This window comes from Myxocyprinus asiaticus, chromosome 2 (assembly GCF_019703515.2).
Source record: "Myxocyprinus asiaticus isolate MX2 ecotype Aquarium Trade chromosome 2, UBuf_Myxa_2, whole genome shotgun sequence".
Classification (NCBI taxonomy): domain Eukaryota; kingdom Metazoa; phylum Chordata; class Actinopteri; order Cypriniformes; family Catostomidae; genus Myxocyprinus; species Myxocyprinus asiaticus.
Window position 1 is genome coordinate 10,143,749 of NC_059345.1, and position 17,902 is coordinate 10,161,650.

Sequence of the window (17,902 nt, forward strand, 5' to 3'; positions counted from 1 at the left end):
TTGCACTTGTACAAACACCTGCCTTTTCATAAACACTGGATTTGGCCAAGAGCCAGTGAAAGAATGGAAGAATAATCTTATTGAACTTGCTAGATAAGCAACAAGTTTTGCTTCTCTAATCTACCCTTGACTTTGAAGTGCTTTGGTGCAAACGTAAGCACTTGTGTCGATGGTATCGTCGCTTGTTTGTTTTAAGCACTCCAATCTGTCAGAGTGTCCTTGTAATGGGCCATGTGAAATGCATCAAACCTACATTTGCAAGTGTTATTTCACCCTCCAACATGTTTTTGTTTGTGTCAGCCGATGTCTCCATAGCAACGTCTTAGTACATCCCTCCTAAAGCACCCCACATGGCTCAGATTAAGGTGCTGGAATGAATCACTTCTCTTGCATTAACTGAGCATCTTGCCCTGCCAAACAGTCCTTATTTACCAGTTTAGTCATGACTTAATAAAGTAGGGAATCTGTTTAAAATAAACATGCCCACCTAAATTGATGTATCTGGTGATGCAGATAGCAGGCATCTTATTTTGTTTTTTTCTGGAAGTTGTTTTGTTTAGTAAAGTTTCTCTGCATCATTTGAATCACATGTGGCTCATGGGCTTGAAATGGACTGACAGAATGGGTTTCAGCAGATGCTACAATTTGTGACTCAACACTTGATAATGGTGATCACAGACCCTCTGTTTTTCAACAGGCTGCCTTCCTAGGCCAACGGGGCCTAATAGAAAATGACTTCTTAACCAAGGTGTTGGATGGCATGGCCTTTGCGGGATTTGTGTCAGAACGGGGACCTCCTTACAGGGCCTGCGATCTGTTTGATGAGGTTCGGTACTTCTTTATCATAGTTCATTAAGTAAAAGGGGTCAAAAATACATCAGTGCATTGATTACAGAATTTAATAGTCGATTAAAAATGTAATATTTGAATAAATGTAATACATTTTTTTAAATCAAAAGTTGTATATGTTAACATAAGTTAATGCACTATGATCTAACATGAACTAACAATGAACAATTGTATTTTTATCACCTAACAATAGCAAAGATTAATAAATGCTGTTAAAAATATATTGTTCATTGTTAGTTCATGTTACTTAATATGGCAAGCCAAATTTACTTTTAATCATTTGCAGGATATGAATTGATTATTTTCACTAGTAAAATTCTAATTCTTGATAGCAGGAATGAAATTACTACTAGTGACAGCATTTATTTTTGATATCAGTAATTCAATTTGAACTAGTAGAATTTCACAATGATCTCTCATTCAATCCTATTCAAAATGTAATTGCAGATATCAAAAATTACTTTGGAATTCTATTTTCACATATCAGCAATGCACTTCTTACTAGTAAAAATGCAAAAAAAAAAAATTTATATCAACATTTACATGGTTACTAGTGCAAATATCCATTCCTGATATCAAAAATTGAATTACAACTGGTGAAAATGCTAATTTTGGTAAATGTATTTCAGCATGTTAGATTCAGTATTTCAGATATCTGGAAATTGATTTTGGATATCAATAAAGTGGAAAGTAATTAAATATATCTAAAAAGGGTTTCTTACTAGTTACAATCACATCACAGATATCAGAAATTAGCATTGCCACTAGTGGAAACCAAATTACTGATATCAAAAATTAGTATTTTTACTAGTTGCAATGACATTTTTGATATCAGGAAATTATATTTTAACTAGTAACAATTTAATAATTGATATACAAAATGATCATTTTTACTAGTAAGAAGTGCATTGCTGATATGTGAAATTGCAGTTTCAACTATTAAGAAATTAAGGAGGGAATAAATTGTAAAATTCTACTGGTGAAAACGCAGTTACGGATATCAAGAATTACAGTACAGAATTTTTTTTTTTATTACAAGAATGTGTATTTCTGCAAGTGATGATGTCATTTTTATATCAAGAATTGATGTTTTTACTAGTGCAAATGTAATTACTGATATCAAGAATTAGCATTTTAACTAGTGAAAATTGAATCATTGATATCAACAATTCATATCCTGCAAATGATTAAAAGTCAATCTGGCTTGCCATAATTTCCGCTAGTTGCAATTTTATTATTTATATCAAGAATGAAATTTTTGCTAGGTAGGAATGCATTGCTGAAATATGAAATTGGAACTAGTAAGAAATTAATTGTAGATATCTGTAATTGTGTTTTAAATAGCAGTGAATGACATATAATTGGGAAATTCTACTAGTAAAAATGCAATTACAAATATCAAGGATTACAGTTTTTACTGGTGGAAATACTATTTTTTTTTAAATATTTTTGAGAGTGATGACTTCATTTTTGATCTCAAGAATGAACCTTTTTACTTGTGCAAATGTAATTACTGATATGAAGAACTGCCATTTTCACTAGTAGTAATTATATTTCTAATATCAAGAATTAGCATTTTAACTAGCGAAAATTAAATTGTTGATATCAACAAATTATATCCTGCGAATGATTAAAAGACAAAAGGGCTTTCCAAAACTGCATTAACTAATGTTAATGAATGGAACCTTATTGTAAAGTGTTTCCACATTTTTCGAAAAAGTAATACAAAATAGTTCAGTCTTATCAAAAATTAGAAGACTATTTTACCCAAAATATATGTGTGCTATGTATTTTTTATGCTTCATTTGCAAAATTCTAAAGTCAAACGCTAAGTTGAGTTTTCCATGTGTCAAAATGGATATAGACACTCCCTGATGTTTCCGAATCAGTCACTTATCATGTTCCATTTCAGTTTGAATGCTGCCTTAGAAGGCAGTTGCCTTTGTAGGCAGTAGACAGCAATGAAGGAGCCTTAATTGTTTATTTGTAAAAAAATCCTTAAAGCCTTGATAGGACAGGTTAGATTGTCCCTCTAGTTACATTTAGGTCTTTAGCATATTTTTGAAAACTATTATAAATGGTACCAAAATAAGCAATTTAAGCAGTCTTCATCAAATTCATAATTGGATTGAAATTTGTGACCAATCTTCAGATTTAATGATGCATCACATTATTTAGTAAACATTCATTATCGTAAACGAATAAAAACATTGTAAGACCAAAATATTTATGCTCCCACTAAGACTTAGTAACTAAATTCATTCCACAGAAGGAAGATAATACATGACTCAGTTTAGCTGATTGAAATTCCAGCTATTGTTCTGGGTTACGTTAAATCAATCACAGAAGATGGAAAAACAGATTTCTTGAGCACATTTTAACCACCGATTCATTTGTTTCAGAATTAAACTGCTCTGTTTGTCTTCTGTAGCTGGTGGCCTTAGATGTGGAGTGCTTCAAGGAGGAAGAGGAGAACCTGGCCAAGTTTCAGAAGCGTTTGAGGGAGTTGTCCGAGCAACTTTACAAAAACGTGAGCACTTGACACCATCTCTTAGGCCAGTTCCTTCATGCGTTTGGACTTCAAAGGCTGACATGATACTTCTTTTCTCCGTCCTTCTGATTGCCCTTCCATTTTTTTTCTTTATTTTATTCATCATGTGCTCTTCTGTTTTTGCCAAATGTTCTCAGCTGACATATTTGAAGCTGACATTTAGTAAGAACTAAGGCTTCTTTAAAGGCTTTGCATGTGCAGAAATGTGTAGTGACTTTTAAAATAGAAATGCCCTTGATGAGTGATGATAAAAAATCTTTTTGTATGGGAAAACAGTCAGATGCTGCTGCAGAAAACTCTAAACCCTAATTTAGTGTGTTGCTTTATCATTCATTCTTGCACTCCCCAGGAAAACCCAAATCCCCACATGGCCTTCCAGAAAGTGCCTCGACCAACCGAGGGTTCACACCTGCGGGTGCACGTGGTGCCTTTCCCCTTGTTGGAGGAGGAGAAGGTGGAGGACTTGATATTGGAGGGCCAGGCCAAGCAGCACGCTGCCCCCATCACCACCCGTCCAGAGAGGAAGTGTGTGGTGCCTGCCGGACCCCCTGTTGGTTAGTGCAGCTAAGCAGGAAATACTCATGACTGTGAACACCTAAAGAGTTATAACAGAATCATAGAATGGATCTGAGAATTGATTTTTGTATATTAGTTATGGTAATATAAAAATAATTGTAATGTATTACTTGTATATGGTTTTAAGAAAAGGAAAGTTATGTGGTATATGTTAGGCTGAATGAACCAAGTTCAAAGCCATAGTAAAATACTAACTGGCGATAATTACACTGATTGTGATTCAACATCAATTGAATTCTATATCAATGTGCCTAGACTACATATCTTCACTTATCTACAATCACCTACAGTTAGGCTAATGAACTGTATTAATTGGTGAAAAGAAGTGACCCTTTGCTAAGATGAGCCTCCCTTAATTACCATTACTCGCTCTGACAAGCTTTGGGAGCATTTCAATCAACAGCATTTGTGGCATAATATTGATTACCACAAAAATTAATTTTGATTTGCCCCTTCTTTTCTTTAAAGCTACACTATGTAACTTTTTTTGTTAAAAAAAAAAAAAAAAAAAAAAATGTATTAATGAGAGAGTGCAACAAAAATCCATCTTCCAAACCATGTCTTTACCCAAATACACTTTAAACCTATAATAATTATTTATATTTTAGAGCGGTCGGGATGGATTTCGCAGGAGATTGCATACATATTCACTTGTGCGTGTTCACGTCATGTCCGGATACAGAGAAAATAAGATCCGACTACTGTAGCGCATGTGTGGGAGTAGCTGAAGCTGAAAGTTTGTTGTCACAACGAACAAGAACAATTGACCATGGATCATTCAAAACAGCAAACCTCTGGGGAATCACCGGTTGTAAAAACAAAGAATTCCTGAACAGAGCAGAGTCTACAAGCAAAAAGGGAAAACGACTGTAATAAAACCCGAATCAACATCCGCTTGGCTTTTCAGTTGTGTACAAGTCTGAGATCTGAATGGATTTAAAAACGACCCAGAGAAGGCTTTTTTCTTACTCAGCAAGTAAGATATTTTACTGATATGGTTTATCTGTGTGTGTGTAGTGAAATACAATTATTGCGTAGAGGAGCAGAGCCGAAGCACAACCAAAACAATGTTCTTCCACAAGACGTATGCAGTTTTATTAAAAAAGTTACATAGTGTAGCTCAGGGGTTGGCAACCTTTTTGACACTTAGTGCCATTTTTTATTTTCCTAGTTAATGGCTGTGCCGACGTCCCCTTCCCCCGGGTGAATTTGAATCGAAAGTGATCGTCCCTGTGTCATTTAGAGCATTTTTTTGCAGAAAATGACCACTGGTCAAAAATAAATAAAAACAACAAAAAAAATGCAGTGTTTTCAGAACTCGCATAATTCAAAGAAAACAAGTTCATATTCATTTTTAAACAACACAATACTAATGTTTTAACTTGGGAAGAGTTCAGAAATCAATATTTGGTGGAATAACCCTGATTTCCAATCCCAGCTTTCATGTGTCTTTTCATGCTTTCCACCAGTCTTTCACATTGTTGAATTTATGCCACTCCTGGCACTATGTTTCAAGCAGGAATTCATCAGACACTGGAATGGAATATCGCGGCGCCGTTTTGCCTGTCATGACCCGTTCACCTTATCACGGCCAGTTTGCCCCATTTCTCGGCTAGCCTACCGGGAAATGTTCCAGTTCTCCCCATGGCCAGTCCGCCCCTGTGTAGAGATACTGATTTAAGAAGCATTTGCCATTCTTATTTTTTTTCCAGAGCTGTATATATATGTGCATGTATGTGATTTTCCGAAGTTTGAGTCCACTTCTGAAAATGTTTCTATTTTGCATTTTTCTAATTTAATCTTTTTTTATTTTTTTTTTATTACAAATGATATTATCAGCATAACAGTTTGAGTGAAAACCTGATGATTATGATATAATCATGATCCTGCATGTGAATTTTCACAGAGCATCTTAAATGCTTTAATGAAAGAAAACCTGTCCTTTTGTACAAAATGAGTTACAGTTAATGTCACAAATTGGCTTATTTGATTACTGATCACGAAATTGTGTGCATTCTTAAATATTTCTTATATTATGTCATACTACTTTTTTCAAAATCACACAGAGGGGTAATTACTAGCATGCAATCAACAGCGAGAGAGGAGCAGGCTATTTTACTTGTATGAAGTTTTTCGCACCTGCATTCCAATCTACATCTTGATGTAATCCTTCCTCATGATCACGCAGCATGTTTTCATCAGCTGAATCAGAGACTAAACACTATTAAAGTGCGAGGAGACTCGCGCTGCACGTGAAAGCCATTCGCACATCACAAGCCGCTCGACTATTTAGCCATTTTCAGTGAATCGCACCTCCAAAATCCTAAAACTTTATTTCCAGGTTTAATTTATATTTTGTTAGACTCAGATTGTTATGTTTTGTCTTTTAATCATTTAATGTAATTTTGAGTGTGACTGGTTTAAGGAGGGTGTACCTGTATGCTTGGTTGGAAATCTCAAGGATTAATAGTGGTGTTTTCCTTATTACATCACGTGTTGTTCTGAAAGCAAAAAGAAACAAATGAAACACGGATTGTAAGCTGTCATCCTCGTAGCCTGACCGAAGCAAAGCGGGCACGTTTACTCGCGTGATTAACCGAACGTGAAGCGCTGCCGGCTTGTGATGCATGAATGACTTGTACGCGCTGCACGAGTCTGTTGGGTATACTGCAGTCTTGTCACATTTTAACTTTTTGTTTAGTCTCCCCTTCAGCTCATGAAAACATGCTGCATGATCATGAGGAAGAATTACATCACAATTTAAATTGGAATGCAGGTGCGGAATTTCATCTAAATAAAATAGTCTACTCCTCTCTCCCTGTTTCTGGCATGCCAGTGATTACCCCTCTGAGTGCCAATGCTGGCACGCGTGCCATAGGTTGCCGACCCCTGGTGTAGCTTTAAAAGAAAGCAAAAATCTGGGTTACAATGAGGCACTTGCAATGGAAGTGAATGGGGCCAATCTGTAAACGTTAAAATAATCACTGTTTCAAAAGTATAGCCACAAGAAGTAAACAATATGCATGTTAACATGATTTTAGTGTGATAAAAATGCTAAGTAACCTTTTCTCTGTAAAATTATAGCCAATTTTACAAATTCGTTGCCATGACGATGTAATGTCAACAAACCCTAAAACGAATGTAAAAATGATTTTTACAGCTCAAATATTTCACAAGTTTTAACAGAATAATTAATGTAAGATCTTTAATCAAATTAAAAGATTCACATTTCTGCCTTTAAACCCTCCAAAAATTGGCCCCATTCACTTCCATTGTAAGTGCCTCCCTTTAACCTTGATTTGTACTTTTTTTTTTATATAGAAAAGTTATCAGCATTATGCTACAAATGCTGTTGATTGAGCTTAACTTGTATTGAACGCGGAATATTCCTTTAATTCACATTGGAGCAAATGTAGGTGTCTTTACTGATGTTGAGAGCAGACACCACTTAATACATAGCATGCTCTTTTGAAGATATGTTTAAAGGTTGAAAAGAGTTGTACAAATGCCTTGTACATCCTCTCTAGGTACCTAGGTCATTATAATAGGTCATTATTATAAATGACCTGGCAACAATGATAATTTCTGTAAAATTCTGCTTAAAACTACCCAAATGTACATGATTTCCATTGACTCATTAGAAAACAGCAAAAGCTTGTCTGATGAAAATGGCAGATGAAAACAGTTTCTTAGGTAGGATTGGTCAGTAACATTTTTAGGGCAAGGCTTAGCGAAGGGTCAGTTGTTTATTAGCAGTGCTTACTTGTGGTGCTTTTACTTTTCTAAGCGATCAGACGATTTTTGCCTATTGGACAATAAAACGAAAATAAATTTAAAAAATCCGTAAGTCACCTGAGTCACCTGAGCCACATCTACAAATCAGAATATCATAGAGACTTGATGGTATCATAAAGACTCTTTTGACTTAGGAAAGTGAGCAGTCATAAACAAGCCCTAGTAACTACTGTACCCAGAACACAAAATCTTGAAATCTTGTCATGATTATTATTTGTAATAAACTGTATTATTTGGTGTCATTTATTTTGCTTGAATTTTCCAACTTATGACTTTGTTATAGTGATTTGTTTACCACCTGAATTGCTTTTTATTGCTTTTATTGCACAATTATTGCTTTAATTTAGAAGGCCACTTTGTCATGTTTTGATATTGGGTCATCTCTTTTATATAGTATCTATCATGGGCAAGGCCAGCTCGGTTTTTAACAGCGCTCGTAGACTGGAGGTGGTCCGGACATGCATCGGCTTCATCTTCGACAACAAGACTCTGGAGGCAGAGAAGGTGATGCAATCATGTCTGTCATTGACAAAGGAGAACTAAGCCCACTTGTATTAACATGCACTTCTGGAAAAAGACAGCATGCAGATTAACATGCGTTAGTGATGGCACTCTTAATGCGATAAGCAAAACTCTTCAGCTGCGAGTCGTACAGACGTAGGAGGAAAGGGGTGAACAAACAGTCACACACACACTCTCTTTATTTCCCTGCCCTTATCACTAATGCTAATATTATTCTAACATTAACCATGACTGGTGTTTGTCTAAGACATCTTGACATTATTTTAGGCTAAATAGCTTTGTGCAAATTACCTGTGGCGAAGGGAAATTTGCTCATAGGGAATGCTTTTAAAAAAAAATTATCCTTCCCCTGTGTGTTTGCATTGGAATGGTAGCCGGCTACCTTCACACATTGACCTTAATTTTTTGGTTATACAATGCACCCTAGCATCCCTTTACGGTTGTAAAAATGTTGTGCTTGCAGCTTAACAGCTTCTGTGTGCCAGTAAAGACATCACCTCCACACAACCTCTACACCATCAGCTTGAGTAAACCTGAGCGGTGGTTGCTGCCTCCATCTAGATGTAAAATCTCATCAATAGCAACCGTTCTGGAAGTTTAAGTATGGGTCCAACGTTAGCTGGCTGGATTTGGCTGGAAAGATGGTGCCTTTTGCATGCATGTATACAAGCCAAGCATTTTTGCATCCAGATGAAGGCAGCTCAGTAAATGTTAAGCGCTTAAAAAGCATGTGATTTAGTAATGCATTAACAGTGGTAAATTGTTGGTTTCTACAGACACTCCCTGCAGCTCTTCGGGCCCTAAAAGGCAAAGCAGCACGCCAGTGCCTGACCGAAGAGCTCAGCCTCCACGTGCAGCAGAACCGCGCCATTCTGGACCACCATCAGTTTGACCACATCGTTCGCATGATGAACTGTGCTCTTCAGGTAGGCATTGATATTACCAAAATTATCACTTTAGTGGCTAGCGAAAATGCATTATGTAAGTGGTAAATACCAGAGCAGTTTTTGAGTAGTATGGTTGGACGGTGCCATGAGGAGGTCCAGATCACAACACTAGCAAACATTGGCTTTTACTTACCGGAACTTAACGGCTGCAATATGCCGCTGCTGTATCTTCAGCGCTACTACAAAATAAATTGTATTCCACCCAGGTTGTGAGTTTGCACTCTGAATTGAATGTGATAGGAATAATAAAATAATACAAAATTATTATTGCATTGTTTCGCTGGCTGCATTTGAAAACAAAAATACAGTGTGAGCTGGATTCACGAACGAATTACTCTCCGGAGTTGTATCATTTAATTAATCAATCAATCAGAATGACTCACAAGGTATTGGTTTAAATGAACAAATTACTTGCTGAATCCATCAGAGTGATTACTGATGGGAGACGTGTAGTTAAAGATATTTATCCACGAAAGGTTCTTGTTTAATACATGGTATTTTAATTTTAAAAACCTTTAGAATGTGTAACACAAAATGGTATTGTTTTGTTTTGAATGTAGTTAGGATCCAATCCTGTAGGAAACATTTCAGTGCTAGATACAAATAACATTACGAAACAATACGAAAAGTTAAATTGAGTTTCTCAAGCACAGTATAGAGAGAGTTATAGAGCAGGTTATTGGGAAATAAGAATGTTAGTTATGCATGTCGGGCAGAAGTCTCCTAAAGTGTGTCCTAAATTACCATTTAGGGAGAACCAGCAGCTCTTTGTTCTCCCTTTAAAATATTGCCGACTGGACCTCCTGATAAGACCCATGACGTAAAGAAGGTTATTAATTAAAAAAGCAGCCTGTAGTTTTTCTAGAAATGGAACAGAGCAGATGGGTACTCATCATCCAGTGCTAAACAAACATGACTGACAAGGCAAATTGAAATTGACCATGTAGAGTCAATGTATCATATATGATCAAATATGCACACAGCCAGATTGACTTGTTGATCTTGACTGCTGTTTGTTTTATTATACTAAAGGCAATACAACTAGTAAAATCAGAAATTCAGTTTTATTTTCATAATTAGAAGAGCTTATTGAGTCCTTTCAGTCTCTCCAATCTTACGTAAAAGTAGCATTTGAAGTTGTTTGGACTTTGCTTAACTTTTATGTGTCATAGTATCCTATGACTTATTTTCTGTTAGTCCATCACATTCCTTTATAAAATGTCATATTATCATTAATCACACAGTAATGCAGGTTCCCACTGGTAGTTCCTCTTGTTTTACTACTTTGTGTCTGTATGGTTAGGGGGATTTTAATGATGCTGTGCAGTTTAAACAGTTAGCTAGTTTTATGGAGTCATTGGACATTCCTAACATACTTTCGTCATAATAATACAGACCAGCTAGGGCCAAGAGTCTCAACATCTGCATTTGAGCAGAGGTGGGTCAGTGGGATAAAATAAAATAGCTAAATGTTTTTGAAAACATAATGTCAAGAAATAAATCAATAAGATGGAGCAATGGAAAATGCATGCCGATGAAATGATCTGTAGAGTTGCGTCATCTAAAACTGGAGCTGTAAGTATTTCTGTCAATTTTTGTTTTTCATTGAGACAAGAGATCCATATGTGCTTTAGATTTACAAGAAATGGACATCAAAAGATGAAATGCATGTACTATCAGCCGTCAGAGTCTGTTAATCAAGACGAGACGCAGAATCAGTAAGGCATGCCAGGCCAAAGCATGAATGATTTCATGCAGACTTACAGAGAGACTGCTCAAGGACAAAGGTTGTTTTGCATCAAAGTGTAGGCAACAACATGACATGGAACAGGGATGAGGATGACAAGCTATAAGTGGGCAGCAGCTCCTTGCTTCCCCAGGACATCATCTGGAGCTGAGAGAATGTAGTCTGCTGTCAATAGCAATATAGTCTTGATAGCGGCACAAAAGGAAAAACTTCAAGATTTTGCCTGTTGTATCAGCCTCAGATGACACGCCCACTGACTAGAAGTCTGCACGGGCCTTAAAATGAAACCTGACCCCTACCCGAAACTTTGTGGTCCACCCTACCTGGCCCAAACTATACTATCAGATTTTAGGCCGAACTTGATCCGAACCCAAAATTGCTCACAGTCTTTAGAATTTCTTCTCCTAGCAAGTACTGTTGTAATAGGCTGTATTTTATGTTAGTATCGCAGCCAGCACTCGTAACATTAACGAAACGGTAAACGTATCAGTTTTAACAAGGCACAACAGCCCCTCCGTACAGTAGATCAGAAGAGAAAACATTCCCTTACTGTTTCAAGCGTTGAAACTTTTCTTGGTGCTGAACAATCTGGAATTAAATGAAACAATGTAACTGTCCCCTCCATGCAGCCTGAACTTGTGCAGAACGATGAATCATTGTGACACCTGCACTAAAAACAATCTAGATGCAGCACAACGAATGAAACAGAGTGCAGGTGTCTCGACGTGTTTTTCGAAGTTCTTTTTAACTTTAAGCCGGTCATGCACAAGACGCTGTAGAAACAGCGAGACGTGGTGCACCAGTTAAAGACATTTGTCCAGCATGTGTTTACATATGAAAACAATTGGAAAATAGAACAGACATGTGCAAAAACATGTTCGATGTGAATGGACCCTAAAGACAGTCAAAGACATTCGTTCAGCATGTGTATATATAGGAAAACAATGGGAAAACAGAACAGGCGTGCGCGAAACAAGTTCAGTACACCTGCTCATTTTTTCAGTAATTACAAACCCGAAGTCCTTCTTGAAAAACTGCCCCGGAACCCGATGGTCACACACTGGACGAGAAGAACAGCACTACATCGCGAGTAGGACAAGGCATAGGTTTCCCACATAGGATGCATCAGTGCAGTGCAGGTGGCAGTCCAAAGCTGATAATCGTATAAACGTACGGACAAAATCTAAGAATGTATTTGCACTTCTGCGAGAGTGGTGTCGATGAGTTTGCAGGTTGGTGTATGAAACCGGTGCAGCTGCGCAAACTGAAAGATTAGAAATATATCTATATGTTGCCTTAGGTTTTAGTCCAGCTACTACAAACTACAAAACTGTAATACTTGTAACTGAAAGTACATTGTGTAGGTTATTTGAAAGATACATGTACACAATGTATCTTCTAGCAATGGCTAAAGTAAATAATCTGTCACTTGATAAGAATTTGCGTCAAACTTAATGGAAAGGTATGTGAGTAGAATAACAGAATTTGAGCAGCCTCCGGAGTCATTGCTGGGCACCACCGACATGGTTGCGTACATTCACAGAAAACAGTTGTTTTGAATTTTAGAGTGCGCTGTGTCATCCGGCAATTGCTTCCAGTGTCTGGAATCAGCATGCACAGCAAACCCATTGGAAGTCCCATATACAAGTTCCCAGGTTGTTACAATGAGCGCTTCCAAGGAAAAGCTTATCTCTGCATTTTACAAAAGTTGCAATGTTCGGCATCTAAACTTTGAAAGTATTTTAGAATTTTGTCTGAGACACTTGCAGGTGTACAAGATCTCCTTGAGCACACCTGTATATCCTTCTTTGCTGTCAGGGTTCAGTATTGGGTAGATTACTTCTGAAATGTAATCTGTTACCGGTTGCAAATTACACAACTAAAAATGGAATTAGTTATGTAATCCTTTAGATCTGTTTATGTAATCCAGATTACATGTAGTCTATTGATATCCAACACTGTCAGGGTTGTATCTGATTCAAGATTTACTTGCCCCTAAATGTCACAAAAAGTTAACTTTGCATACTAACTACCAATTCATGTAGTCCCAACTGGTAGAACTTGACGCTAGCGTTGCCAAGATCATGAGTTCAAATCCCAGAGAACACAAACTGATGAAATGTATACCTTGAATGCACTAGATTCACTTTGAATTAAAGCATCTGCCAAACGCTTAAATGTACATGTAAGTGGCCAGTACTTGTAGTGTGGACCAGACTTAATGCTTTGTCAAAAGTCTGGTTATGCGAGACGTCACCTGCCTTTAAAAATGTCTTCTGAATGTTCCCTTATATTAGATTGATCCACTGTAATAGTACATTTTGGAGTATATTAATGAAGCTTTAATTTCCTTTGAGAAGGTGAGATTTTGAATGTCCTCGTCCGAGCCTTCTAGATTAAACGAGGCTAAATCACTTCGCTGACCTTGATCCTCACACTGTGTGTTACGCCACTTAGTCAGCTTTCAATACAGTTGGACTTTTTACTGCAGGAATGTTTTCTTAGATGGATGTAGTGAAAATCACTGTGTCAGACTGACATGGTTGCTAACATACCTGTCAAAAACTTCTGTTTTTCTCTTCCACAACAGATGCGCTTGAAAGCTCTGTAGGGGTACCATTTGTTCTGTAAGATCTGCAGAACTTTTCATTATGTTTCACTGACAGTTTGGTATCGCCAATGGAAAGATTAAGTCTACCTGGCACGTTTGGAATTAGTGGATTGTTTGTGGAGCTCCATAAATTTTGATGTTCCTTACAAGTATGCATTGTTTTCAGGGAACAGAACTCGTATTACAGAACAAATATTGTGAGTTTATAGCTTAAATAACTGATCAGGTGATGATAATCTGGTTGACAAAATCAATCATTTTCCATTGAAAATTTTTCAGTTTCTTGGTAATATTGTGTTTGCTCTGCTCTATTGCATTCATTTTCCAGATATCTGGTCATGACTTGGGCCCTTGTGTGGCACCAAGTTCAATGGATTAGTTTCAGATGAGCAGTATGACAAACGAAAATAGCAAATGGCTCAGCCACACTAATTGCTTTCATACTACACTGTCATTGCTCTCAACGCTTTCGGTTAAGAGCTTAAAAATGCAATGAGATATGAAAGACGGCAAAGACGGCAGTAATTTTTCCAGTTTGGCTGGATATTTCTGACATAGATCTGTTCTTTGTCTTTGGCCTAAACTATGAAACTGTGTCACACCCATGTGCTAATACTTCGTAATGTCTTCCCAAAAGGAATAATTATGTTTTTTGCCTGAAAAATACATTTTGATGTTAATTCTTCTACATAACCTCAAGGTAAGGTCAAGAGGTAATGTATTGTGTCTTAAGTGACTACTAAATTTTGCTAAAAGGCTCTACCTTTAGTTCAAAGCCCAAAATATAATTTGATTGGGAGGGAGTAGATACAGTAGCTGATGGTCTTGCACTTTGAACTAGTGTTAATCTGTTCGGCTGTTGCCAAAAAGTGATTCATAGCACTCTTCACATAGCACACTTTATAATTTAGTTGGAACTATCGAAAGAGTGCTGCCTCTTGGTCTGTCCAAGGACTTGGAATACTCTGGCAAGCAGGCCAAATCTGATCTGCAATGTTATCAGTGGCTTGCCACCACAATCTGGACTTTTTATTTTTTATTTTTCAGTTGCTTTCAAGCTAGAACACTCCAATTAGGAACAAAATGGACTGCTGAGACTTCACTACAAGTAAGCGCATTGATTATAAAGCAGTGCAGACAGCATTGTTTATTTTAATTGGAGTGTCGTAATTTTGTTACATTGTGTCGCATCAGTTGTTTGCAGTATAGATGGGGTATAAAACTTTAAATTACATATGAAAGGTTTAGGAACTCTTACAGTCCAGTTTATTTTTTAGTAATCGCGAAGGAACTCATCAGGATGCATCTTTTTGTTGTTGTCTTTACAATTAGATTTATTTTATTTTTTTATCCGGTGGATGCTGCGGGTCCACTCTCATATCATAATTACAAGGGGGCCTGGTTGATTGACATGTATGATTCCAATGATGGAACCATGGTCTTACACAAATGATGGAGACATGACCAGGCCAGGCGAAGAAGTGCTTGCCGTGATGACCTGCCTCAGAAGACTGCTTCACCAGGCCCACCACCTACATCACCTTACCACCTTTGAGTTCTTTAGCTGAAACTTTCAGCTGAACATATATTTTATATTTAGTTTGTAGGGGGAAAAAGGGGGAAGGTAGGAAAGAGGGAAAAAAAGAAGGGGAAAAAGGACTAATTGCCTTAACACTATATGTATTTAAAATATGTAATATAGGATACATATCAAAAGGCACTGAAATCATATGTAATGTCCTGTCAGTTGTCTCTGTATTTTATGTCTTTGTTTATATCTTTATATCTGTTTGTCTATGTTTATATTGAGTTGTTTATTGTATTCATTTATAAAATAAAAAAAAGGAACACCTCAGGATATGTAAATCCCATCATCACTAATGATGCTGTAACAGGTCGTTTGTGGCATATTATAACTCAAAACTGAAGCAGTTCAATATTGCTGCAAGTATTTGTGATGGCAGTGTGCAATAAATGCTCATTGCCCAAGTAAAGCCATAGTCACACTAAACTTCACACTCCATTCCCTACCATTAAACGCATTTGAATGTGGAAGACTGGAAACGCAAGCTCATGCAAAGAAATTCAATACTCCGCTGCGTACCAATGTTCTAGCTTGGGGAACTTTGACCTGTAAATCTACACTCACTGAGAACTTTATTAGGAAAACTATGGTCTTAATAAAAGAGCCCGACTTGGTCTTCTGCTGTTGAAGTCCATCCGCTTCAAGGTTCGACATGTTGTGCATTCTGAGATGCTATTCTGCTCACTACAATTGTACAGAGGGGTTATCTGAGTTACCGTAGCCTTTCTGTCAGCTCAAACCAGCCTGATTTTCCCCATTCTGATGGTTGATGTGAACATTAACTGAAGGTCCTGACCCGTATCTGAATTGATTTTATGAACTGCACTTCTGCCACATGATTTGCTGATTAGATAATCGCATGAATAAGTAGGTGTACAGGTGTTCCTACTAAAGTGCTCAGTGAGTGTATATGATGTGAATATGTGTGACTGATCACACACTGACCTCTTGGCTTAATACAAAGAATAGACATATATATTTCAAAGCTGCGTGTTTTTATTGCTACAGGAAGCTTTGTGCTGTAGATTGTATATCTTAACATTTTATTTGTGATTTATTATTTATTATAGCCACAACCCTTAAGCGTGACATCATATCCTGTCCCTTGCTGTGTCTGAAATAGTTTTGCATGCTCAAAGCCTAGTGTGACCGTGGAATTGTAAGACATTTTTCAGTATTTCTGCCTTACACAATGCACACCGATGCTAGCCCAGGCTTATGACATCCATTCACTTCCCGGAATCATCATGTCGCTTTTGTTTAATTGGTAAACTGAATTTATTTTTTTTGCCCAAGTGTTTGGTATAATATGTACACAATTTTAATTGCAATCCAAACATGAACATGACCTCAGGCATCTGGACTCCGGCTCCATCTGTTTGAGGTCGGCAGGTTTGCGTAGCATGCGACAGATGTGTTCATTCGCCCACTCCACGCAAAGAAGTTGAAGAGAGTCTGTCCATGGCACCAACCCCCACCTTCGCAAAGCTCACAATCCCAGCGGAGCTAGCCCAATTTTACGCAATTTCTTGGAATATCAGTGAGCTGTTAAAAAACATATTTGTTGTGCATTCTTTGGGTGTTTGCTGTTGAAAAATGGCTGTAAACAAAAAGGACACCTCCTTGTTTGATTTCGGCCCAAGAACTGTGCCAAAATTAATGCTCTTGAACTGTAGTAATCTCCCCTGGCAATAAAAGATGGACCTTATCATTGTTAAAACAAACTCGTAACAAGGTTATTAATGAGCTTAATAGGCATATTTACAGAGTCTTGTTTTGCTCTGGTCTGTGCTCCGTCCAGCTGTGGCCAATTCTGGAGCTAAATGTTGTGCAAGCCCAGCAGAGGTCTGGCATGCTATGAAGTGGAGATGCTCTATGGCATCCCAGTCATTTCCTGTGCAGCAGGGTTATGGGCAAGCTCCAGGCTGCTTTATCTGCAGGGGGCCCTTGCAAATACTCACCCTGCCTGTCAGTCAGACATTTGTTTTATGCGGTGCTAGGGGTGCAGGGAAGTGCATCAGAGCTCTACATACACATTCTATCGGCTGGCGGGAGAAAAGTGTACACTAGTGTTTCACTGAAGTGAGGTACTTTGAGATGTTCTGTAATAATTTAAAGACAACATGAAATCAAGATTGACCCTGTTCTTAATTGACGTTACCAATAGGGTTGCCAACTTTCTACGAGCCAGATAAGGGACATTCCAGCTCTAAATACAGGATTTTTTTTTAGCGGGGCTCCAATGTGAGGCGCTGCGCAATGGTTAAAGAGGTCCACCTAGAGCTTGTTTTCAGAGGAAAACTAATGAAAAACAGCAAGGACGGACCCAAAAATGTGTTCAGTGTGAACAGCCCATAACACGCATAAAATGAAAACTGCTTTAATGCAACGTCAAGGAAGAACCAAATTTCTTTCAATCTTCACTTTTAATAAAAAATACTTTTTTGCCAAATGAATAAAGCTGCAATCAATAAAGAAAGACAATATTTTTCCATCAAGCATTTTCTTCCCCATAATTTTAAAGCTCAACCAACCAGCTTTCCATTTAAAATTGGGCTCAAAAGTTTGTAGACAGTATATGAATAATGTTTTAAAATAGTATGTATCATTAAAAATATAATTTGGCCTTCCAGGGCCACTGTAAAAGTCTTAGTACTGTTTTGAGCAACCATGCATTATAATTATAATGTTTATGGGAGAGAAAATGCTTAACATGAAA

General features: G+C 37.4%; 1 protein-coding gene across 3 annotated transcripts in view; it reads left to right on the forward strand.

The window, feature by feature from the left end:
- The window catches only part of LOC127412594 (myotubularin-related protein 13-like), a 179,271-nt gene that overhangs the window by 81,789 nt on the left and 79,580 nt on the right, over positions 1–17,902 (forward strand). For all 3 annotated transcript variants that reach the window (XM_051649073.1, XM_051649081.1, XM_051649089.1), the window contains exons 12-16: positions 698–826; positions 3,281–3,379; positions 3,750–3,954; positions 8,166–8,275; positions 9,070–9,219. In XM_051649073.1, the coding sequence (XP_051505033.1) occupies positions 698–826; positions 3,281–3,379; positions 3,750–3,954; positions 8,166–8,275; positions 9,070–9,219 (693 nt within the window). The remainder of the gene's footprint in view (positions 1–697; positions 827–3,280; positions 3,380–3,749; positions 3,955–8,165; positions 8,276–9,069; positions 9,220–17,902) is intronic.